This window comes from Aquarana catesbeiana, linkage group LG11 (assembly GCF_042186555.1).
Source record: "Aquarana catesbeiana isolate 2022-GZ linkage group LG11, ASM4218655v1, whole genome shotgun sequence".
NCBI lineage: Eukaryota > Metazoa > Chordata > Amphibia > Anura > Ranidae > Aquarana > Aquarana catesbeiana.
In genome coordinates this window covers 202,451,283-202,477,826 of record NC_133334.1, presented here as the reverse complement: position 1 = coordinate 202,477,826, position 26,544 = coordinate 202,451,283, and the positions used below count along the sequence as shown (strand labels likewise).

Genomic DNA, 26,544 nt, shown 5'->3' with positions numbered 1-26,544 from the left:
AACCGCGTTGCGGTTTGATGTGGCCCCCACTTGTAATTTACATATATATCCATCTGTGGCCCCCAAGCTCAAGTGTGTTATTTTTTTTTGCTGTGAATATATCTATCTTCTTTAGCCTGACAAATCCCTGAGCGCTGCGCTCATTGTTAGGATGACCTGGGGTGTGTGGCTGGGGCATGTTCAGAAGTCGATGTGCCCGAGCCCGCAAGGAAGCTGACAGTGTGCAGTGCCACCGACAATCACAGGCACTGTGACATTTCCCCGATCTCTGCATCTGCAGTCTGCAGATGCAGAGATCGGGAATAGTCACAGTGCCTGTGATTGGCTCTGCGTGCTGTCAGCTTCATAGCGGCTCTGACACATCGACTTCTGAACACGCCCCAGCAACACGCCCAGCTACACACCCCGGCTCATCCTAACAATGAGCGTGGCGCTTGGGGATTTGTTCAGCTAAAGAAGATAGCGGAGGCTGAGACGGCCATTACTCCAGGCACCTGGCGGATCCAGACTCCCAGAGTCGGGATGACGCGGTGCCTGGAATGATCTGTGTGACGTCAGTAGAGAACGGACTTCAGACCACTCTCTGCTGATAATGGGTCACAGGAGTGCAAAATGAATTGCACTCCTGTGACTCTTAGGAGAAGCCCAGCCTAATGAGCTTGAGAGAGATATGTACAGTATGTATGTGAGGATTAGCACCAAGATTTTTTAGCTTTTTCTGTTTGGGAGCTTTCTTTGCCTACTTTTGTTAAGAATAAAGTTCTTTAAACTCAGATTTCCCACCCAGGGTTTCAGCATCACGCAGTGTCCATAGTAAAACTACAGCCTCCTGGCTATACAGCAATCCCAACATAGGATTCAGGGGCAGTCAGCCTAATAAATCTTAGTCTTTATGTCCGGAATGCCAGAAGTGTTCACACTCTTCACCTGAAACATCTGTATCCTCCAGGTGTTGGCCTGGTCAGCACACAGACATACACTTCTAGTCTGTATGTGCACCTGCTGCCCCCTAGCAGCACAATGGTTTCTTTGGGGGATGGAGCCCTGAACCATATTCAGCTCCCATTCTAAGAGGGCTGTGCACACCTTTACAATCACAATGCTGTTTGCTTGCAAAATGTGAACCCAGGGTTTGTCAGCGACATATCCAAGTATGGGTCCTGGAGCCCAGATATACCAATCCAAAACTGAAAACCCAATTTTTTATGTTCAGAGCGCCTCAACCTACATGAGACACTTCTTATTCCTTGATAGGGCACATATATTTATTTCTATTAATTTATTTGTCTAGACAGCTAAAGTAGAATAAATATTCATTTTTTTACAGATTACAGTATGTAATTATTGCACATTTGTCATTAGCTGTTAGTTACTTAGAAATTGGGAGAATATGACTGCCAAATAATTTGTGTAAATGACTAAACTAAGATGTAATTTTCTAGGTCACGTGATGGTGAATGGTCCAACTACACCCATTCCTGTTAAGGCCAAGCCATCTAATATTGATCCTGCCGTGCCCCTTGTGCCAATAAGTAAGTTTTTTTTTTTACTTGTGGAATTCTTTATGTACGATTCCAATAACAAATGTTTATTCACTTTAGTGATATTAAACTTACATTAACAACTTTACATATATCATCCTAACTGCACATATAGTTAACAATTCTAGTGGTTAGGAAGAAAAAAAGTCTTCCAAATACTTCTTTTTTGAGCCCTTATACTGTAGTCACATAACTTTCATGTTACAGCCACAGAGAGGAGCATGCAAGATGCATCAGATCAGGAAGCAAGAAAGTGAGAAGAAAGAAAAGAAGCCTTTATGACTTACTTTATAAACAAGTGTAAAACGTGCTTGATATATGTAGCCTGAATGTACACACATCCACAGCTGCTGCTCTATTGAAATAACACTGGCAGGGAAGCAGTGTGAATGTCTGTCACGTGGGGTGACTAGCAGGGAGATTAATGTCTGTATCAATCATTCCTGCCAGATCCACCCTGTTAGATGAGGAGAATAATGACAACTTGGAGGAGGGAAGAGGGAGGGCTTGTCAATTTCCAATCTAGAACCGCCTCAAAAAATGATGAGATGGACACGTGGGCCAGCTAGAATAAGGAAAATAAAAGAAGTGAATGGATTCCCTGTTATACACCTGAGGAGCATGGGCAGTAAGGGTGTCAATGCAACAGCCAGAGAATCGGATGCTATTATTTTGCCACAAAAAATAAGGAGGTGAAACTAAATGGCATGATCAACCAGGTATTTTGTACTTATACAACTTGAAAAATTTGGAGCATTGGGTAATAGGTACATAATGTAATATAAAAGAAAAACGCATTTAAACATTTTGGGGGTTTTATTGACACTTAAGGACCATGAAAAAAAAAGTTTGTGTAAGACAGTATAAACTTTATAGATGCATCTGTAACTTCTTCAATCAAAATGATCAATACTGTCTCGAATTATCCACATCTATAGATAAGTGGATAATTTTAAGTTTCTCAGCCAGCGGTTTTCCCAATGTAGTTCACAGTGTGCCGATCCACCTAAAAAAAAAAAAAATGAATAAAGTGAAACTCTAGCCAAATTATTATTGGTTCTATTGATTTACACGTTGTGGCTGCATTAGTTTTCTTCTTTCAGATTTTTATTCCCCTTTTTTTTACCTGGTGATTCTGCCATATTGTATCTATGGAGGAACAGCACTATCGCCCTAGGATAGGACTAAAGAAAACTTCACTCCTAACCAGAGGGGAGGGATGTCCATAGTCCACAGAGAGAGCTGGGAGCAATTCTAATGGATAAAAATGCAGCACAGTTAGAGTGCACACGAAGTGATTAGCTCACAAGTTTTCTGGCAAATACAACAGGTATTTTTTAACGATAACAAAACAAAATAAGTGGTGTGTTTAATAAACCAAATAAGAAAAAAATAAGACACGTTCATTGTTAGGGTTTCAATGTGTTTATTAAAATAGAAAATATGTAACTATTTCAATGAAGATATGTACCCAACATAATAGGGGTATGGCAAGAAGGCTGTGAGTTTGCAAGACCCCTCTTGCAATTTTAAAGGATAACTTAACCTTTTGTAACATTTTATATGTTCCCATATTTAGGGTATAACATGTTGCAAATGCACTGGCCCCCGCAATACTCCCCTGAGTCCCCGTTTTGAGAGGCCGATCTTCTCCCCCCTACTCGTTGCCACAATCAAGTGTTCTGTGAATGGGAAAACCACAAGTTCCGACAGCCTTTGCGGCTGTCAGCTTGTAGTTCTCAATGAACTATGAGGGCGCTGATGAGCGATGTAGGTAGTTCATTGAGCTCCCTGTCAGAGTGTAACTGCCTGCCCGTATCGATGGCATTATACCCACGATCTGCTACTATAGGTCCCTAACTAAACAAATCATAAATACATATTTTTTTATCTGCAATAAAGTGAACTTATTCTTTAAAACATGCAGGCAAGATCTGACTTTTCTTCAGATACAGACCTTGTGAGAGTATTGCAGGGAGTTCCCAAAGCTTGTAAACATTAATGTCTAAGGCCTCATTCACACTGGACATTTTTACAGCTGCTGATTTTGGCTTCAGGCATTTTTTTCTGCAGATAGTAAACTGCCCAGCATGCTATCCTATGTGTCCATGCACACATAGGCTTTTATCAGCAATTTTTGACAGAGGTGTTTTCTGGCTGGGAAAAAAAATCCCCAGCACTAGTGGGGTTTAAGAGGAGTTTTTCAGCTGTCAATATGCTAAAAGCTCAAAAACGCTGAAAAACGTTAAAAAACTTGGCTATTCTGTGTTTATCAGGGTTTTTGAGCCATAAGCGGGAGTATAGTTTTGATAAAAAAAAAAAACACTACAGCTAAAAAATGCTGAAAAACACTACTGCAAAAATGCTGCAAAAATCATTCCACAGCTACAGCTTTCTACAGCTAACGCTACTGGCATTTTTATAAGTCCAGTGTGCATGAGGCCTAAAGGTTAGCTTTGATTAATGGCATGGTATCAAATAAGCCTCACAGATATGTGTTTGGTGTGTAACAGGTTACTATTTTTTTATTCATATGTGCTAGGTCAGCCACCTCCTGGATTTAGGGATATCCTGCTACGAGAAGGTCCAGAGGGGTTTGCCAAGGCTATACGCAAGCATCGTGGACTTCTTCTAATGGACACGACCTTCAGAGATGCCCACCAATCTCTTCTTGCCACCCGCGTTCGTACTCATGACCTAAAAAAGATCTCTCCTTTTGTCTCTCACAACTTCAACAATCTCTTCAGTCTGGAAAACTGGGGAGGTAAGACATAGTAATGATCTTCTGCAATATTCTGTCTGTATTTCTAGTGCATTTGTTATTTGCTTTTTCTGTACCTCTTAATGAGTCACTGGGCATGGTAACTATGCTGGATCAAGGTATCCAGATTTAGACAGTTGGACATCTTTTCAGTGCGCCAATAAAGAGGACCTGTAACAAGTGACATGGGCTCAGTGTTTGTATATAATGATGGCAATAGTTTGGCTAACCAATCAGATTTGTTTTAATTCTTCAATGAATTAAAATCTGAATTGAACGTCATGAGTAAGTTACTCCCGTTTTAATAAACATAAAACAGAGTAGAATTTCAATCATAGTGGAGCACAGCATTTTTTTTTCAGCATATTCAAAGATCAGATCATGGAGTTTTTCTTGCAGTGTTTTTTAGCATGAACTATATCACTGTCTTGATCATTTTTTTTCATAGGAAATATTATTGATGATAAATTTTGGCTTTTTTTAATGTCCTCTAGACCAGTTTTAACACATTTCAGCTAAGCTATTTCAGTGCTTTGATATTCTGTTTTCATGACATTTTATGTCCAAACTCTCCTGGTTTTATATATGTTTACTTAAAGTTAGATGACATTTTTTCTGTTAAATGTCAATGGTATACGTGATTTTGTTGTAGTGTGACAGTATTTATGGTCTCTTTCTAAAGGTGCTACTTTTGATGTTGCCATGCGCTTCCTTTATGAATGCCCTTGGAGACGTCTGCAGGAAATGAGGGAGCTCATTCCTAACATACCCTTCCAGATGTTACTGAGAGGGGCAAATGCTGTAGGATATACAAACTACCCTGATAATGCCGTGTTCAAGTAAGTAACAGGAAAAGTGACAACTCTCATATATCCTGCTTTTTTGCTTATTACTTTTTTTTTTTTGCTAATTTTTAATATTATTATTATTATTAATAATAATAATAATAATAATAATACTTGTGTTTGTCAATTAAAATGTGAACAGACAGCATATAAAAGATGCTTAGTTTTGGGGGTTTGTCCCTGAGACCATCTGCTTAACATATATTTTGGCGTTTCATAGGCTTATAACTAGTCAGGTAGTGGTATGTGGATGAAAAGATAGCAAAAAGCCCCCAACTAAAATATGGCATTGCTTTCTAAGACAAAAGGTATATTTTTGTGTTGATCACTTTCATCAAAACTCCAAAATACTAAGGTTTATATCTTATTTTCGGAGAGTGGGCGAACTTCTGTAATCATTCTTGTCTGCTACTTTGTACCTTGTGCTACTGTAGTATAGCACATATATAGTGATTTAATCTAAATTGTATACAGCTGGTTCAGGTTTTTTGACTACCATCAGTGAACAATATAAAATATATGGCATCTTTATAGTAAGGCCCCTTTCACACATGCGGACCGTATGTCCGTATTTCATCCATCCGTTTTCGGATGAAATACGGACATACATGCATCCCTATGGGATAGCGGGTGTCAGCGGATGTACATCCGCTGACACCCGATGTTGTCCGGCTCCGCTCTCGTCCGATTCTGCGGACGGAAGAAAATCCTATTTTTCTATCCGTCTGCAGAGCGGATCGGATGAACACGGACAGACGGTCCGTGTTGCTCCGATCCCCCATAGGGGAGAGCGGAGATCTGACAGGGTGGTCCCTGCACAGTGTGCGGGTCCCGCCCTGTCATCTGCCGGCTCAGCTGGGGAAAGCGGAGCGATCCCCGCTGAGCAGCGGATAAACACGGGGCGGATCAACACGGATCCGTCCCGTGTGAAAGGGGCCTAAGGCTTGGGAAAAATTAAATCATGTTTATGTTGAAGTGGCCTAAAGGCTCTTCTTTAAAATGCTGAAAAACACAGCACTGCCTTTAAAGGAAACTTTTCCTGGGAGAAGCTTGAAGGCTGAAAATACTGTCTTTGCTGTCTGAAAATGCTAGTTGCCTGGTGTCATGCTGACCACCTTGCTTCTTTAAAGCCCAATGCCAGGCCCAGCCTTACATTATTGCAATGCACTTTAAAGCACCATATACACATTTGTGAGTTACAGTGCTATTCATATTCACACTAGAGGATGCACATGTGCAGAAGCACAACTCAACACATAGTAATGCGCTGCATTGCTAAAAATGGTGCATGTTCTTTTTTTTTCTGTTCCATTGCGTTGGCAGCCCATTGATTTGAATGGCCTGCTTTAATAGGGCGCACTTTAATGTGGAACATAACAGGCGTTGGCACACCAGAGCAGAAAGGTGTAATATAATGAACCAAGAGTAAAAATTAAAATGAACAACGAATACTCGTTAGTGTTCCAGTTGGAGAGAGGGAAGAGACAGGGTTGCCCCCTGTCTCCCCTTTTGTTCGCCCTCGCAATTGAACCCCTAGCAATTATGACTAGATTAAGGCCAGATATACAGGGGTTTCGGCGCCAGATGAAAGAGGACAAGATAGCACTGTTCGCAGATGACGTCCTGTTCTTTCTTGGAGATATTGAAGCTTCGCTAAACCCAGTGATACAAATGATGGGAGAGTTCGGCGTCTCTCTGGTCTGGTCATCAACTGGGACAAGTTGGCCTTGTTACCGAACGACCCACTTGGTGACCAGATACCACCGGCAATTTCCCACTTGAAAGTAGTGACCAAGCTGAAGTACCTGGGTGTTTGGATGGATTACAAGTGATATAAACCAGTATGCCAATAATAACTTAGCCCCATTGCTATTGAAACTAAAACAAAAGGGAGACATCTGGTGCTGTCTCCCCCTATCCGTTGCAGGGCGCTGTAATCTAATAAAAATGATATGGCTACCGCAGATATTATATACGCTTCATAATTCTCCGATCTGGATATGTCAAAAGTGGTTTAAGAAAATAGAATCTCTTTTTAGGGAATTATTTTGGAAAATGGGCCAAGCTAGGATTAGCCTGCAAACTTTGCAATTACCGTTTAAAGACGGTGGTATGGCGATTCCACACCCGAGACTATATTTTTTATCATCCCAGTTGCAACATCTAGTGGGCTGTGGAACCATAGATCGAGGGAACCCTAATAATAGGATGATTATAAAGGGGGTCACACACAATACATTAGTGGGGACATTAGAGGCAGATTCCTTTACTCATAGAGTCCCGACGATAAAATTAGTTAGCAAGGTGTGGCAAGCAACAAAGGCAATAATGGGGTATAATGGGCCAACAGAATATACCCCTCTATGGCATAACAAAAACCTGGCTGAATTTAGGGGGATAGAGAGACCTTGGGAATGGGAAAGGCAGGGAATTAGCCGCCTGATTCAGTTATTTGAGGGCAACCTTATGAAGTCTTTTTTAGATCTAAGGCAGGAATTTAACATATCAAACAAGACGTTTTATAAATACCTACAGATTAGACATGCCATTCAAGCATAGTTCAGGTCTCAAATTATAGAGTGGATCCAGATGCCCGTACTTTTGAAAATTATTAATTCAGCCTCTACTAAAGGTCTAATCTCCAAGATGTATAATAGCCTGGGGGAGAGAATTATAAGCAGAGTGGGTCCTCTTAAGAGCAAAGAGGGGTGGGAGAGAGACGTGGGGACAATTACTATGACACAATGGGATAAGATTTTAAAACAAGGGGCCCTGGTCTCGATCTCCCCCTCACAGAAGCTTTCTCATCTGTTTCTAATCCATACAGTCTATTATACCCCCCAAAAAATGTTTCAACTTGGTTGGAAACAAAATGAGTGCCCCAGGTGCAAGGCGACAGGAGACCTTATTCATACTGGGGGGGGGGGTATAATTACTAAAATAAATAAAACCTTTAGGAGCTCACTAGTACCTGAAGCCAAAATATGCCTTTTAGGGTGTCTGGAGGAAGATAGAGTCCTGCCCTGTACCACTGAGGTAGTGTTGAGATGTTTGTTCCAAGCGAGAAAATTAATTGCACAGAAATGGCAGGCTCAGTCCCCCCCAACAGTGGTGAGTTGGATCAAAACTATCAATTCCCTGGTCTGGAGTGAGAGGTGATGTATATTAGACAGGAAAATCTCAAAGTTTGAGATAATGTCGAGACCTTGGCTGCAGAAAATGGGATGCCCCGTATGAGTCCCTTCGCCGTTTCTTTCTTCTCTCTTTTCCCTCTATCATAAGGTCTCTTCCCTAAATTCTCCATCTGCCAATGGTAAGGACTTCATCTTTCTCTTTGGCCACAATGTTAGGCAATTGATATGACGACAGGCATAGACAATGTTTGAGTGATGTGTGCTGGGGGGTGGGATTAGGTTGGATTAGAGGGAGGGTGTAGGGTTATAGTATGCAATAATGTTATTAATTGTTTTTTGCAGTTTGCAGTACTATATGACTATTTATGAAACTATATGTTTTTAATGTTTGCATTATGGAAAATAATAAAAAGAGAATAGAAAAAAAAGGGAAAAAAAAGAAAGGTGTGGCTGACTCCTTGGGCAGTCGTCAACGGACATTTGCCCCCATTGGAGCATATTTCCCCACCTAATACTGTGGTAACAACTCTAGAATTTCGAATTCCCTCTCACTTTCTTAATGATAATATTCACCAGAACAAATAAAGAGGTTGTATGGTAGCAGCAGGGACACAGATAGCAATAAAAACCTGGCAGACTGTCTAATTTTCCCTACTCTATCCAACTTCTTATGCTATGCCCTGTACACACGATAGGATTTTCCACTGGAAAATGTGTGATAGGACCTTGTTGTCGGAAATTCCGACCGTGTGTAGGCTCCATCACACATTTTCCATAGGAATTTCCAACACACAAAGTTTGAGAGCTTGCTATAAAATTTTCCGACAACAAAATTAGTTGTCGGAAATTCCAATCGTGTGTACACAAATCTGACGCACAAAGTGCCATGCATGCTCAGAATAAATTAAGAGATGAAAGCTATTGGCTACTGCCCCGTTTATAGTCCCGACGTACGTGTTTTACATCACCGCGTTCAGAACGATCGAATTTTCCGACAACTTTGTGTGACCGTGTGTATGCAAGACACGTTTGAGCCAACATTAGTTGGAAAAAATCCATGGATTTTGTTGTTGGAATGTCCAATCAATGTCCGACTGTGTGTACAGGGCATTACTCTCTTGATCCGCACACTAGTTCTGGGTCAGTGACTAAGAAAGTATCAAAGCCATAGGGTCAGTATATAACAGCCAAGCAGCTAACATTTTTGCAAGGAGGTGAACAATTACCACCTCATTTTCTAAAATCCCTTTTTTTTAAACAATAACAAATATACTAAGTCGATAGTCATTCAAATTATAAATGTATGCTATTTGTGCAGCTGTGCGTGCAGATTATGAAAGCAAGAATTTCCCAGCATCAGCAAAATTTGTATTTTTAGTTGTGTATTTTTACGTGGACTTGGTCATATTAGCTATTCTTTTCATACAAACAGCCAATAAAGATAATGGGGGAATTAAACTTGAATGAGTGGTGTGCATCACATTAACAGAACAGATCTTTTTCAGCCATCTCTGTACTACCCATGTAAGTTTAGGTTTCAAGGTTGAATATGCTTGTGCCATTCTTTATTAATTCCACCATTGTCTTTACTTTTATCTACAGGATGTAAAGGTTAGAGATTTAGTAGTGATATTTTTTAATAGTTAGATTGATGTGGCAGTAACAATATACAACCTATATATATAGGCGTCTCAAGTCTTCTGTATGTGTCATTAGATCAGTAGATCATTGAATACCTGACAGGTACACTTTAAAATAAGTAGAATCTGTGCTATGGGATTAATGTGCTGCCTGTTTTTTTTTTTTTGTTTTTTTTTCCTTAGGTTTTGTGAAGTGGCAAAAGAGAATGGCATGGATATTTTCAGAGTATTTGACTCTTTGAATTACCTACCAAACATGATCTTGGGTATGGAGGCAGCAGGCCAAGCTGGTGGAGTGGTAGAGGCTGCTATTTCCTACACTGGTGATGTTGCAGACCCCACTCGCACTAAATACACATTGGACTACTATGTGAATCTGGCTGAAGAGCTTGTGAAAGCTGGAACCCACATTTTATGCATTAAGGTATAACAGTAGTAAACTATAAATGGGTCGTTATGCTTACAGAGTGGTTCTAAAGACAGGACATTTTTTACCTTACTGCATTCCCTACATTACAGTAAAAAAAAAAGTCCTGATAGTTGTATGCCCCCCACCTCCCAATATACTTGTGTCCTATGTTGATTTCTGATGTGGCACTGGTTCCTGGACACAGAGGCAGCAGCGGGAGCCATTAGCTTCTGGTGCTGTCAATCAAATCCTGTGAGGATGGAGTGCCGGGCTGGCAGAACCATGCTGTGTTTGTCTGTTGACGCACACATCAAGGCTCTTGAGTGCGCCTGCACACAGCTTGCTATGGGGGCACAAGAAGGAGGAAGAGGAAGAGCTGAGAGCACCAACAGGGGACTCCAGAAGAAGAAATTCCAGGGATGCTCTGTGCCATACTATAGCACAGAACAAGTAAATACACCATGCTTATTATTTGAGGGGAAAAAAACCTTTATAACTGGTCCAGGGAATATCTATTGCCTGGATCAGGAAGGATTTTTTCCCCTGCTGGAGCAAATTGAATTATGCATTGCTGTTTTTTTTTTTTTGCCATCCTCTGGATCAACTGTGGGTATAGGACTGTGTACATATATGAGATTGTATGATTTTTGGTTGATGGACTTGTGTCTTTTTTCAACCTGACTATGTAACTGTTTTGCATAGTTTTGTCACCTAGATTGCCTACAATGTCCACTTACCTAGAGAAATCTGTTCCCAGCAATGTTGCAAATAGATGTCTCTGTTTTGCGTATACTTCCATGCAGCACTGTGAAAATTATTATTTTTCAATTAGTGTTACATTTTTGGGGTATAGTGATACTGCTAGTGGTATTGTTAAGACTGAAGTGTTACCTGGTTTGGACATAATGTGATTGGGGCATTTTAACAGGTAGTTTCTGTCAGTTGAATACCTGGCAGAAGAATGTCTATTGAAGTATATCTAATGCAAAAAATTCTATTTATTTAGATAATTTACATTTAGTAATTACAAAACCTTATATATCCTTTTTTAGCATTGACCCTATGAAGAACCATTTTTCTGTAGGCACAGGGAGTCCAAACATGAACAGGTCCAACACTGGTATCAGTGAATGTAGACTGGTAGTGAATGGTCTGATCTGGTGATAATCATTATGTCTATAAAAATTGCAAACCTCCCCAGCTGATCATTTCAGGGCAGCCATCAATCTAGATTTTTTTTTCAGCTGACCTCTGTGGTTTTCTCCAGGATAGGGCCAGCACTAAGCTTCATTCACATGGAGGACAGGCTCACACACCTCTGAAAAGCGATCTGCAGTGGCACATGGTTGTGCCACAGTCTCATTGACTTCAATGGACTCAACTGGCAAGTGGAACAGCCTGCCAAATGTGGAACAGCCTACCAAAAATTTCCCCAAAGCTTCAAGACCACAATATACTGCATATAACTCAAAATGACCACAATGTAAAACTGTGGGTGGGCAGTCAGGGGGCTGTAACAATGGGGATTAGAGTGTTTGCCCTCTCCCTCACAGTTCATTGAGAAAAGGCAGACGGTACTTGTAGTGTGGGTGGAGCCCCCACATGCCCATGCTGTTTTTAAATTATTACAGCGGGTGCGGGGAGAAGATACCTCACACACTTTCACAGGGAGGGGTTATTGGGGGGGAGGAGGCAGGAACTGGAACACGTTACATCCTCCACCCTAAAGACGTCACCGTAACCTGTATCATTAGCAGTAATCGGCATGGATTCATGAAGAATCATTCTTGCCAAACCAATCTATTAACCTTCTATGAGGAGGTGAGCTGCTGTTTAGATAAAGGAAGGCCCGTAGACATGTATCTGGATTTTGTAAAAGCAACGTTTACCGTACAAAGTAAGGTCCATTGGCATGAGTACATGAATTGAAAACTGGCTACAAGGGTGAGTTCAGAGAGTGGTGATAAATGGGGAGTACTCAGAATGGTCAGGGGTGGAAAGTGGGGTCCCCCAGGGTTCTCTGCTGGGACCAATCCTATTTAATTTGTTCATAAACAACCTGGAGGATGGGCTAAACAGTTTGCTGTCCAGTTCTAGGCACCAGTCCTTAGGAAGGATGTACTGGAAATGGAGCGAGTACAGAGAAGGGCAACAAAGCTAATAAAGGGACTGGAGGATATTGGTTATGAAGAAAGGTTATGAAGAAAGGTTGCGAGCACTGAACTTATTCTCTTTGGAGAAGAGATGCTTGAGAGGGGATATGATTTCAATTTACAAATACCATACTGGTGACCCCACAATAGGGATAAAACTTTTCCGCGGAAGGGAGTTTAATTAAGACACATGGCACTTCATTAAAATTAGGAGAAAAGAGGTTTACTGCATAGAGGGTTCTTTACTGTAAGAGCGGCAAGGATGTAATACTAACATATAATAACACACAGGTTGGACTTGTCTTTTTTCAACCTCGCCAACTATTCAACATGTAACATGTTCCAAAAGTAAACTTAAAAGTGGTTTGTGTCATCCATGTTAATTCTCCTGGAGGGTTTGTGCTGTAAAAAACAACTGGATCTCGATTACCAGATGAAAATAGATTTGGCCAGTTCCTGCTGATCCATCTATGGGAAGGCTGGTTGTACTGGTCGATCCATCAATCGACTTCAGTACAAGCAGCCTGTTGGGTTTTTTCCTGTGATCACTCCCGGCAGCTATAGCTGCTGGCAGTGATCATTGTATTCTGACGGCTGGGAAACCTCCCACTGTGAGAATACAATAACACAGCAAGAAGGCTTCCCCCATCAACTTCGAGCAATTTTTACAGGTTGAAGGAAATAAAATTGTATAACGTATGGCTTGCCTTAGTCATCCATCACATCTAATTGGTAAGATGCAATATTATAAATCTTTGCTTTTGTTTTTGTTTTTTTTTTATCCAAAGAAAAAGTATATTAAAGTAAACATATACATACAGACCGAGACTTCACAAGTAGTCAATTACAGAGCATAGTAAACATAATCACACTGTGAATTGAACATAACTGGATTTCTAGTATGGTGCAATAAAAGACTATCCCTCTCATCTGAGTCTTTCCCTCCTGGAGCCTTATTATTCTAACCCATGTTTCCCATTCCAATGTTGTTGAGATTAGTTACAACCGGCATTCAGAGTAACCTACCCATAACCAGATCCACCGGGACAAGCCCAGGTACATCAAGCTATGGGCCCTCAGAATTTTTCAAACTTTTGGGTGCATCCCCTATGTTGGTATATGACTTTCTCCATCCGGAGTATATTTCCCACTGCAGTGTTCCATTCCTTAATTGTAGGAAGGTCCTCTGACTTCCAATATATCATTATTAATTTCCGCGCCAGTAATAGGGTTCTGATAACTGCTACTCTAGTACACTCTTCCCATTCAAACTCCTCCAGCAAATTGCGCAAACAGGGTTTTGTGTAGAGGCATAGAGATCTGAAATATCCTGTTTATGGTGTCCACCACTCCCTTCCAATAGGAATGTAATTTTTGGCACCTCCACAGTAGATGGATCAAGTCACCACAGTCTCGTTTTCATCTAGTGCATAGCGGGGTGGGCCTGAGAGCCATAATATACATTCTATGGAGGGTATAGTGCACCCTCAGTATTATGTACAGTTGCGTTAGCCTCTGCAAGACATTCAGAACAGATTGGCACCGCCTGGAGAGCTTCCTCCCATTGGTCCCCATCCATCTGACCTACATCTCCCTCCCATTTATCCAGCATTCGCAGAGGGTGCTTTTTCAGAAAATTCTGCAATAACATACTTTAACATTGTGATATAAAATCCCTTGGTGGTAGAGGCTCTTTTGACCAAGTTAAACAATGGTGTCGGAGAAGGAGACCATTCAGAAGATCTACTTTGAGCTGTCACGGCATGCCTTAATTGCATATAATAAAAGCGCATGGAAGACAGCAAACCAAACAGCTCCTACAGAGCTTCAATATGGAAAATATGTCTAATGTATAGCACCCCATACCTCTTCCATAAGGACACTTGTTGCAACTTGGAAATTTCAAGGTAGGTTCCTTTAGACCAGATCGGGCTAAAGTCTGTGTATCCAGTCACTCCCTGCAGATATCTGGTTTTATTCCATACTTTTTGAATAAGGTTATAAGTTGGGTATATTTTATGTGGTTTACCGAAAGCCAGAGCTTCTAGTGCCACTGGAACAGACTCTCCTTTTACTGTATGCAGCATCACGATCTGAGGAGCTGCCTTCGGCGCCCCCCCTGTACCCCAACTCATCACTCCTATTAGGTGCTGTAATTATGCGGGTCGATAGTACAGCCAGGGGTTTGGCAAGGCTAGACCCCCCTCATCCTTAGGGCGCTGCAGGTATTCAAGTTTAATTCTAGGGAGAGGTTCTTCCATATTAACATGCAGAATAGGGAGTTCACTATTTGAAATGTCTTAAAGGGGACCACTACCAGTGAGTTGTGCAGCACATAGAGTAGTTGGGGCATCAGAATCATTTTGATCAGGTTCACCCTACCAGCTACCGCCAGAGTGAATTCTATATTTTAATCCGATCCCTGAATTTTTGCAGCAGTGGGGAGATATTCTGCCTCCCATAGTCACAGATACTGGGCGTCACCTGGACCCCTAAGTACCTGAAGGAGGTAGCCAGTGGTATAGAGCTAGCATTGGAAGGTGTACCCCCTGCTTCATTGAGCATTAGGGAGGACTTTGTCCAGTTGATCTTGAGCCCTGAATATGTACCAAATTCTGTTATGGTGGACATAGTTTCCTTAAGGGAACCTTCGACGTCTTAAACCAGAATCATTGTGTCATCCACGTAGAGCATTACGTTTTCCTGTCTGTCTCCATAACGGAAGTCGGCAATACCCGGGCAGTCTGATTTAAGTTGCCAGGGTTTCAATGGCTAGTGCAAAGAGCAAGGGTGACAACAGACACCCTTGTCTTGTGCCCCTACCCAAAGCAAAAGTATGAGATATACTACCCGATGCCCGAATGGCTGCCTGCGGGCATCAACAAAGTAAGCGGACCCATGAAATGTATGTTTCCCCAAATCCGAACTTATGGAGAATCCCTCACAGATACTTCCACTCAATGCTATTGAAGGCCTTCATAGCGTCCAGTGAAAGCAGGGCCCTCTGTCCTATGTTATCTGCTGGAGATTGCATATTCAGAAAGAGTCTCCTTAGGTTCACCGCCGTGGACTTTTCGGGCATGAATCCAGCCTGGTCTTGGTGCTCAACAGATGTAATGACCCCATTCAATCTAAGTGCCAGGATTTTGGCTAGGAGTTTAATGTCGCTCTGTAGCAAGGATATGGGTCTATACGAACCTGGGTCCACGGGGTCCTTCCCAGGTTTTAATATCAAGACAATGTTGGCTGTGGACATAGAAGGGGGTAAGACCCATTGCTCCCTAGCTGCATTGAACACCATCAGTAATTTAGGTAAAAGGATTCCTGCATACTGCTTGTAGATTTCCATGGGTAGACTGTCCGCACCAGGGGCCTTACAGTTAGGGAATTCTGCAGCTCCTCCAAAAGTGAGTGGAGCATCCAGGGCCCTCTTCTGGTCACCTGTGAGCTTTGGGAAATGAATGCCATGCAAAACCCTGTTAAATCTTCTAGGGTGTACTCACCGGTAGGAAGATACAGGTTTTCATAGAAACCTACTAGTTTCTGCAAAATTTGATCTGGGGAGTGCACCAGTTTGCCCCCTGCTGTTCTAATAGCTCCAATAGCAGGGGAACGCTGCAGGGAATTAGCAATCCAATGCCAGTTTCGAAAAGAACCACTTTTTCTCTGCCGTGGAAGACAGCAGCAGCTCATATGCAGATTGAGCTGACTGCCAAGCCACCCTGGCCAAGTCAGTAGGGTCTTGTACATACCGCTCATCCAATACATGCACCTGTTTCTCCAGCTCCTCCCTCAGCACAGATGAATTACATTTAACTTTGACAATTTCTTTCATAAGGAGTCCCCTCAGATAAGCCTTGAAGGCTTCCCATTGTACTAAAGGGGAGTCAGCAGAATCCTGGCTAGCAAAAAACTCACGCATGCTCCACTCTATCCCCTCATGAGATTAAAATAGCCTCAGCCAGTAGGCGTTGAATTTCCAGGGTGTCCTAGGCAGCCTGGACAGTGGGGACACAATTAGACTAATCACCATATGTGAGTGATCCGACACACTGCAGGGTTTGTATACAACATCCAAGACGGATGGGAGCATGGGCGAGTTACTGATCACTAGGTCAATTCTGCACAGCTTTCCATGCATCTTGGAGAAACAGGAAAACTGTTTATCCAAGGGGTTCCTATGTCTCCAAATATCTACCCAGTCCACCTCATTAAGCAATCTTAGCAATGGTGATCCCCTCGATGCAGCAGGAGCCCCCAAGCCTGGGTGCCTCTCCATGGAGGGACACAGCCAGCAGTTAAAGTCTCCCAGTATCATCAACGGCAAATCCTGTCTCCCCTCCAAATATGCTAGCAGAGTCCAGAGTAGGTGAGGGAAGGGGAAAAGAAAAAAAAACAAAAAACCAGGCCATCAAGGGGAGCGGGCCAATGTCCAGTTCAATGGCATCAGAGTGTCCTTTAATCCAGACTTCTCTGCAGAAGTGCAGAGACGCTGGGACAAGTTTTCAGATGTAAAGAGGCATCTGAGGTCTCTGCAATTACCCTATGCCATGCTGTACCCCGCTAAGCTGAGAGTCACTGCTAACCGACAGGCGCACATCTTTGAATCAGCCCAAGATGCTGCCTCATGGCTTGATCGCAATGAGCAGGCCCCTATGCCACTGCAGAGAAGATGAAGGAGAAGAATTGATGTGCGCCACACTCTTGCAAGATCAGGCACCTGGTTCCTGTCTACGCAGAGCTCTCTACAAGCTTTGTAAGGAAAGTCCACCTTTTGTTCATTTTTTTTCTTTTTTGTATCATCTTGATTCAAGCGTTAGATCACGCACCTTCCACCTCTTTTTTTCCACTTGGCCTTCTTCGGACCACCCTTGGTCAGTTTAGGCATCATTAGCGGGTCACGCATGATCATCCTCTAATTTCCATCTTTTGAAAGTACTACCATTCTATACCCAAACCGCCTTCACGAGCACAGGAGAAATTCTTTCTCTGATCACATTTTCACTAGGCCTCGGAGGGCGCCTGGTTGCAGCGTGCGACCTGGTGTATGATGAGCCCTCTCGACAGTAAAGAACGAAGAAAAGGCGTCCTTTCCAAATATTTCAATAAGCCACCCTTCAAAAAAGGAGGTTGGGTCTCTCCCCTCGGTTTTCTCCGGCAGCTCCACTATGCGTATATTGTTGCTTCTCAGATGATTTTCCATGTCATCAGCTCTATTCTTGGTGTCTTTGGCCGGCTGATGGGCGACATGGGCTTCCCAAGCCACTGGCGGCAATTTATCTTCAATGTCGCTTATTCTGCGCTCCACTGCAGTCGCGTGTTCCCGGATCTTTTGAAGATCCTGCCTCAGCAGGGATACGTCCTCTCTTAGGCCCCCAAACTGTTCCTTAAGTGTATTCACTGAAGCTGTACACACATGCACTGCTCTGAGTATTTCAGCCAGAGTCGGCTGCTTGGGTTCTTCAGAATCAGGATCTGTGGGCAGAGAGGGGAGCAGCTCTGCAGGGAACTCAGGCTCTCCATGCCATGCTGTGTCTCCTGCTGACTGCCCCAGTGTGTCATGTGCTGACAGATGTAAAGACTCTGCGCCCCCCCTGATGTCCCCCCAGCTTTTCGGTATAGTACAGCATATCCCTCGGGTACTCCTTACCCTGGTTCTTCTGTGTCTTTTTGCTGCCGCCCTCTTTAGCTTTCTCAGCACCCCTCAGGGTGCGCTGTGCCAGGGCCACGGTGGCGCCATCTCGGATTTCAGGACCCGAGAAATCGCCATTTTGCGGGTGCAGAGGGTTGGCGGGTAGACCGGGAGGTTGACGGGGTCGGTAGCCAGCTGGAAAGCCATCTGTCACTACTGGATCTCTTCTGGGAGATAATCAATTGCCTATGCTGGAGCGGAGATGTGAGACACGCTTCCTCTCACATACCGGTCCTGGCCACACCCCTCTTGCTTTTGGGTTTAATACTGCTTTAACTTGAGCAACCTCTCATGCTGCTTTTATGAATAAAGCCTACAGTGTGCTTGGAAAGTTTCTTACACGGTTGGATTTACATTTGATTGATAATTCTTAACATATTTATTGTTTTACTTTATAATTATAATCTAATACTTATCTTTTCTAGGATATGGCGGGACTGTTGAAACCTAAAGCCTCAGATTTGCTAATACGAGCTCTCAGGGACAAGTTCCCAGACATCCCAATCCATGTACATACCCATGATACAGCTGGAGCTGGAGTGGCCTCTATGCTGGCCTGTGCAGAGGCTGGAGCTGACATTGTTGATGTGGCCGTTGATTCCATGTCTGGGATGACTTCTCAGCCTAGTATGGGAGCTATGGTGGCTTGTACAAAGGGTACAGCGCTTGACACAGGTAATTCTTCATGCTTAAAACACTTTTGTGTTGATAATACATTTTTTTATCTATATTTCTTGTAACTAGTTGAGCTTTTGCATCTAGGTCTAGGCCTTTAGATGTGCTTCTAGTCACAGTCTATAAAGTAATATTTTGGCCAGCAAAATAAAACTGTTGTGAATGCTTTTTATTGCAAAAGAAACCTTACCTGATCCCTACCTGTGTGTGTGTGTGTGCGATGAACAGTAATCCTTACCCTTACTTTCCAAAGCTAACAAAAACAATATCTTTCCTGAACTCAAACTATACCAATTTGGTCAAATTTTTTGACCTACCGTATCTCTTTTCTCAATTAAAATCCTAGTCGGCAATTCATCTTAACCCTAATTTACGCATTCTAATTAATCCCCAAGTACCAAGTTGGATTCATTCCTGGCTGTCAAACAAGAGATAACAATTGTAGAATTGTTATGGATTTGCCAAAACAAGCAATAGCCCCTTAAAAAGCTTTTGGCTCTACATCTTGCATAAATGGGGTTTTGGTAAGATTTTTATAACACTGATTCAAGCCCTATCTGCTCACCCACAAGTCTTATTAGTTGTGAGATAGGTAGTTGAAGAGGTTTTGTTCATCATTTAATTTTATGCCAAAGAAATCTTACACCTTCTCATATTGTGGGATCTATATTTCTCTAAGGGTCTTCCTGAGACAGTCTCTTATGAGGAGAGTATTTTGTTGTTTCCATTATAAGGACACTGGCCTTATAAGTCAGATCAGACATTTCTGTCCAATTTTGGGTAGCACTAGAAATTGTGGAATAGTATGCACTCCTCTAACTTTCCACTAGTGTAGATTGACCAAAAAAATAAAGAAAGATGCCTAAAAAAAAAAAAAATCATAATAAAATGTTGCCTCTTTGGTTAGGGGTGTGTGATCTTTCCAAATCACTTATCCACTGGGCTCAGAAATCTGGACGCATGCTCTGGCCTCATACCTTTTGTCATTATCACATAACAGATTAATTTTAAATGAAAACTCCACCTTTTCACAGCAGAACATAAATTCATTGTTAAAGGATAAGTTCATCTTTTGTAAAAAAAATAAAAATAAATCTGATTTTGCAGGTAAAAAAATGTGCAATTCTTTTTTTCTACACTGCAGCCTGTATAGGGGCAGAGTGTTACTGAATTTTAGGAAGAATCTATGAACTGCGAGAGTGCTCACCAGTGCCCTCGCAGTTCATTGAGAATTGCAAGCCGTCCACTGCAGCGGAAGACAGTATTTGTAGTCCATTCATTCACAGATCTGTTTGAGTGAATGAATGACACGGCTGTGTGGGCAGAGCCCTGCACAGCCATGCTAGCTTTAAATTGTGACAGCGGGTATGAGGAGAGGATCCCTCGCCTGCTGTCACAGTGGGGGATCAGGGGGCTGGAGGGACTGGAGCACAGTAACATGTTACATATGAAACTCTGAGATTAATTTATACCTCACAAATTTATTTTTTAACAGATGGCATTTGCTTTCTGCACACTAAATAGTGCCTGAACACCCAAAGCCTAAAATATCAAATTAGGTGCGCTATCCCTTTAAATATCAAACCTATAAAATAAAGTGCATCAAACATACATGTGCAATAATAATAAATAATACCTAAAAACTAAATTTCATAAACACCCACTAAAAGAATAAATACATCTAGTCACTATCCCTTTAAATATTATGCACAGCCACTCAAATATATACACAATATTGCCAAAAGTATTGGGACGCCTGCCTTTACACACACACACACATCAACTTTAATGGCATCCCAGTTTTAGTCTGTAGGGTTCTATATTGCCTCTGGTGGATTTATGCACTTTGTTACAGATCAGGGACTGTTTTTACAGACTTTCATTTATTATGAAATTTTTGTTTTCTTTTTTTTCTTAAGAAATATTTATTATTGCACTTATACTATATTGTCAAAACTATTGGGGCACATGAACGTTAATGGCATCCCAGTTTTAGTCCGTAGGTTTCAATATTGAGTTGGCCCACCCTTTTCAGCTATAACAGCTTCAACTCTTCTGGGAAGGCTGTCCACAAAGTTTAGGAGTATGTCTATGGGAATGTTTGACCATTCTTCCAGAAGCGCATTTGTGAGGTCAGGTACTGATGTTGGATGAGAACACCTGGCTGGCAGTCTCCACTCTAATTAATTCCCATAGGTGTTCTGTCGGGTTGAGGTCAGAACTCTGTGCAGGCCAGTCAAGTTCCTCCACCCCAAACTTGCTCATCCATGTCTTTATAGACCATGCTGGGATGCCATTAAAGTTCGTGTGCGTGTAAATGCCGGTGTCCCAATACTTTTGGTAACATAGTGTAAGTACAATAATAAGTAATTCTTAAGAAAAAAAGAAAACAAAAATTTCATAATAAATGAAAGTCCTTAAAAAACAGTCCCTGATCTGTAACAAAGTGCATAAATCCACCACAGGCTATTGTCACCAACTTCAGTGCACCATCACCACAAAAATGCAGACCATCTGCTCACCAGAGCAAAAGGCCTCCAAAACCATGAGGCCAAAAGCGCCTTTATTCAATAAAGGCAATAACCACCTTCTACCAAGATAGGTACATGGGATTGCTCATAACCACTCCATATGGAAAACTCCTTAATACCGTAGCTTCTTGCCACTCCACCAGATACAATGGTTGGCCGCCATTGTACCCAGTGGAGCAGCTAGGAGCTGCCGGATTGAGAAGTTTTCCCATACGGAGTGGATATGAGCAGTTCCTTTTACGTACCCTGGGAGAAGGTGGTTATTGTCCTTATTTAATAAAAGCGCTTTTTTGCCTCATGGTTTTGGAGGTCTTTTGCTCTGGTAAGTTGATGCTGTGCATATTTGTGGTGATGGTGCACTGACATTGGTGACAATAGTCTGCGGTGGATTTTCTTTGTTACAGATCACGGACTGTTTTTTATAAACTTTCATTTATTATGACATTTTTGTTTTTAAAGAATTCTTTATGATTGCACTTATATATCTGATGCACTGTGCATGATAGTTAAAGGGATAGTGCACTAGATTTGTTTATTCATTTAGTCTGTTTTAATTTATAAAATTTGGTTTAGGTATTTTTTTTATTATTATTGCACTTTGCACATGTATATTTAATGTACTTTATTTTATATATTTGATATCTAAAGGGAAAGCGCACATAATTTTATATTTTATGTTACATGTTACACCCTCTTTATGAATGTAACCTGTTACAAAAGGTGAACCTAATAATTTAAATTCCTTATATGAATCTGTGTCTAGAATGTATTTAATATGTTATTTTCCTGATAACTTGAGTTGGAAAAGGGTTTAGAACCTTTCAAAATAAAAATGCACTCTGCTTCCCATTTGTGAAGATTTTCCTTCACTTTTTGTATTCTCTCTGGCATGATACATCAAGACAGGAAATGAGGAGAAATCTCTCCAATGGAAACTCAGACTTCATTAACCACTTCCCGCCACCTGTACACTTATATGCAGCGTTCCTGAAGTGGGTCTTTTTCCATGAGGCCACATATACATACATGTGTTTATGCTCCAAGTGCTGAGAGCCCTAGGTCTCATATTAACAATTGGGAACTGGAAATGCCCAGTTCCCAATCAACTGATCTCTGTGATAGCTATCACGGTGATCAGTCACTGTACGGCCCAGCCCTGTGATTTTTTTTTTGTTCTCCCTGCCAGAGGAGAAACAAGCAAAAGTGTGTAAAATAATAGCAAAAAAATAAAAAAATAAAGATGAAATAGCTGGATCAGGGTTTAATCTAAAACATTTTTTTAAATTTGTATCGGTGTCAGTTAGAGTCAGAGTGTTTTAGGTAGGCTTAAAAAAAAAATTAAAAAAAAGAGAGAAGCAAAATGCGCACCATTGTTTCTGGGCCCTACCTCGGGTACAATTTTCGGAAGCAGAAGAATTTATTAATGCATGTTGGGTTGTTCCTTGGTAGTAGGTTATATATATATATATATATTTTTTTTTTTTTTTTGCTATTTTGAGCCAGTCTACCCTTGATTCAAAAAAAAAAAAAATCAGGAGACATTCATTACCATTTACTGCCAAATGAAAGCCCAATTTGTCCTGGAAAAAAAAAAGGAATAATCAAGCTGGTTACACTAAGTAGTTGCGATGATGTGTACAGTTTTAATAACACATGTCAAAGATGCAAAACTGTGTTCATTTATTAGGATTTGTTTTACCCTCGTCATGAAGGGTTTAAAATGCTTACCGCGGTTTTAATCCTTCCCTTCTCAAGTAAAACACAAGACAATCAATATTTAAACAGTATAAACGCGACATGAATACACTGACAATACACATAACAAGTAATTTGTTTGGTTTACACCTACAAAAGTCAACACAGCATGACAAATTATCAGCCCCTGATATTTATGGACAGTTGTAAAAGCCACTGATTTTTACAAACTGCCTGCGTGGGAGAATTTAATGGGTTGTAAACCCTCACAGTTTTTCACCCTAATGCATTCTATGCATTAAGATGAAAAACCTTTTGTGCTACAGCACCCCCCTCCCCCTTTTTCTTACTATAGCCCGATCGTTCTAGCGACGGGGGCGAGCACAGCAGCTCCAGCCGCTGTCTAAGGTCTTAGTTGGATAGATTGATAGCAGCAGGAACTATTGGCTCCTACTGCTGTCAATCAAATCCAGTGACACGGGGGGCGGGGCCGAGTCCTGCGGTCTGTCAATTGACGCATGAGTGCCCTCATGGAAAGTGGCTCTCCATGGGGGCATTCCAGAAGAGCAAGAGCATCAACCCCAGAAAAGGAGGATCAGGACCACTCCATGCAAAACCCTTGCACATAGGACGTAAGTATGACATGTTATTTAAAAAAAAAAAAAAAACTGAAGCAATCCAATAACTTTAAAGTGGTTGTAAAGTCTCAAGGTCTTTCACCTTAATGCATTCTATTTCCCCCCCCAGAGCCCCCCTTTTTCTTACCTGAACCCGATCGCTCCAGCGACAAGCAGGAGTCCAGCATCTCCAGCTGCTGTCTCGGGTCCTCATTGGATAGATTGATAGCAGCAGGAGCCATTGGCTCCTGCTGCTGTCAATCGAATACAGTGACATGAGAGCTGGGGGCGGGGCCAAGTCCTGCTGTCTATGTCAATGGACACAGCAGCAGGACTCGGGCGTGCGCCCGCACGGTTATGGAAAGTGGCTCTTTGTCGGGGCCGCTCCATGCAAAACCTTTGCACAGAACAGAGAGCCAAAACAAGTCCTGGATGGCCGCACACCAATAAGACACCTTTATTGTAGATAAAATCCAATACAGTCAGTACGTATTAGCAAAGGCAGAGATAAATATTGACGTGTTTCACACCATGTATTGGTGCTTAGTCATGGCTATGACTAAGCAACAGTACATGGTGTGAAACGCGTCAATATTTATATTTGCCTTCGCTAATACGAACTGACTGTATTGGATTTTATCTACAATAAAGGTGTCTTATTGGTGTGCGGCCGTCCAGGACTTGTTTTTGCTCTCTGATTCATTGCAGAGCCTGCACCTGAGTGTTCCTACAACTGCTTTTTAAAGGTATGCTTTAAGAGGATTTGGGTTTGGAGCGGCAATTAACTTCCTGTTACTTTGCACAGAGCAGGGTAAGTATAACATGTTTGTTATTTTAAAAAAAACTAACCTTTACAACCACTTTTACCTTAGCATCTCTTCTGTTTTACACACTTCAAATAGGAAGTGAGGGGCAATTTTTGCAAGGGGTTCAGGGAGCAATAAAATGAGCACAGAGGAAGCAATATGCACATGGCAGAGGTTCTAAACCTTCCCCACTCTGTCCAAAACTTAAAAAACTGAAATGTTTTGTCTGCTTTAGGTACAATAATTTCATTGGATTTGTAAAGGGTGTGTTTACTTCAGTGTATGTTTATTTAGTTTTGACACTTGGTAGTGTGAAAATATCATCATATGATTTCCATGTAAATCTAGTTCTAAATGTGATAGTTCTAAATGTGATGGCTTTTTTAAAGGATTATACTTTGCTCATGGAGGGAATCCACTTCATTTTGCCTGTGTAATAATGCCCCCCCCCCCCCCCCCCCTGCTCTCCCTGGCAGTCATTTTGGCAGGCTGTCTGGGTTTTAAAAGCAACAAATTGCAAATGTTATGTGTACCATGGGAGTTTTGCCTCTTAAGTAGTGATTAGCAGCTGGCATCTAATTCTGCATGAAAAGCCTGGCATTGGGCACAGTTGGGCTGCATGCTGTGTGTTTTCTTTAAAACACACTCACAATTTCTATAGTAAGCGAGAAATCTGGGTGCTGATATGTCAGTTTCTGTAAAATTAGTATACACATTCTATACTTACCAATGTGTATGCTTCATCCTCGTATACAGACATGTGTTAATACACACTGTTGACCTTTTCAACGTATTTGAAGAGGCATACATCTTTATTCAAACAGCGCCTACACATATAGGTTATATAGTTGAACATAAAAAACACAAGACAAATATATGCAACACAAATATTAGATGTAATGGTATACTGTGGAAAAGGTAAAGTAAACTCTTGGCATTATTAGCTAGTATTTCCCCATGTAGCAGAAATGATGACTTGTAGGCATTTTACATAACTGCCCACCAGTCTCTGAAATTGACTAACTGAAATTTTTGACTACATCATTTTGCAAAATTCCTTTAGTTGTAAGATGTTTGTGGGTTTCCTTGCGTGAACTGTCTGTTTCAAAATCACCCAAAAATATTTAAAGGAAATCAAATTAAAAGTCTTGACTAGGGCAGTCTATAACCCTCCACTTTTTTTCTTTTTAATCACTTCAGCCCCAGAAGGATTTACCCCCTTAATGGCCAGGCCATTTTTTGCTATACGGCACTGAGTTATTTTAACTAACAATTGCGCGGTCGTGTGACGTTGTACCCAAATAAAATTGACGTCCTTTTTTCCCACAAATAGAGCTTTCTTTTGGTGGTATTTGATCACCTCTGCAGTTTTTATTTTTGCGCTATGAACAAAAAAAGACTGCCAATTTTGAAAAATAAACAGTATTTTTTACTTTCTGCTATAATACATATCCAAAACAAAAATGTAAAAAAAACTAATTTGTTCATCAGTTTAGGCCAATATGTATTTTTCTACATATTTATTGTAAAAAAATTCCAATGAGCGTATATTGATTGGTTTGCGCAAAAGTTATAGCGTCTACAAAATAGGGGATAGATTTATTGCATTTCTTTTCTATTTTATTTTTTATTTACTAGTATCAGTGATTTTTAGCGGGACTGCGACATTGCAGCGGAGAGATCGGACATCTAACTGACATTTTTGACACTTTTTTGGGAACCAGTAACATTATTACAGTGATCTGTGGTAAAAATATGCACTGACATTGTACACTGGCAGGGAAAGGGTTAACATCAGGGGCGATCAAGGGGTTAACTGTGTTCCCTGTTTGTGATTATTGACTGTATGGGGCACTGTGTGACTAGGGAAACACATAGATCCATCTTCCTGCTTAGCAGGAAGACGGATCTCCGTGTCATCCCCTGACAGAAGAGAACGATCGCGGGCAGCTGGCGGACATCGAGTCCGCCAGACCCGCTGATTGGCTGCTCCCCGCTTGCCAATCAGAGCACGCGCCCACGAAATCTGGTGCATGAATCACTGT

At 41.5% G+C, this 26,544-nt stretch overlaps 1 protein-coding gene across 4 annotated transcripts in view; it reads left to right on the top strand.

Annotated features, from left to right (window-relative positions):
• PC (pyruvate carboxylase) overlaps nt 1-26,544 on the top strand; it is a 989,411-nt gene that overhangs the window by 887,371 nt on the left and 75,496 nt on the right. For all 4 annotated transcript variants that reach the window (XM_073605170.1, XM_073605168.1, XM_073605171.1 and 1 more), the window contains 5 exons: nt 1,443-1,532; nt 4,084-4,305; nt 4,985-5,141; nt 10,105-10,345; nt 18,601-18,850. In XM_073605170.1, the coding sequence (XP_073461271.1) occupies nt 1,443-1,532; nt 4,084-4,305; nt 4,985-5,141; nt 10,105-10,345; nt 18,601-18,850 (960 nt within the window). The remainder of the gene's footprint in view (nt 1-1,442; nt 1,533-4,083; nt 4,306-4,984; nt 5,142-10,104; nt 10,346-18,600; nt 18,851-26,544) is intronic.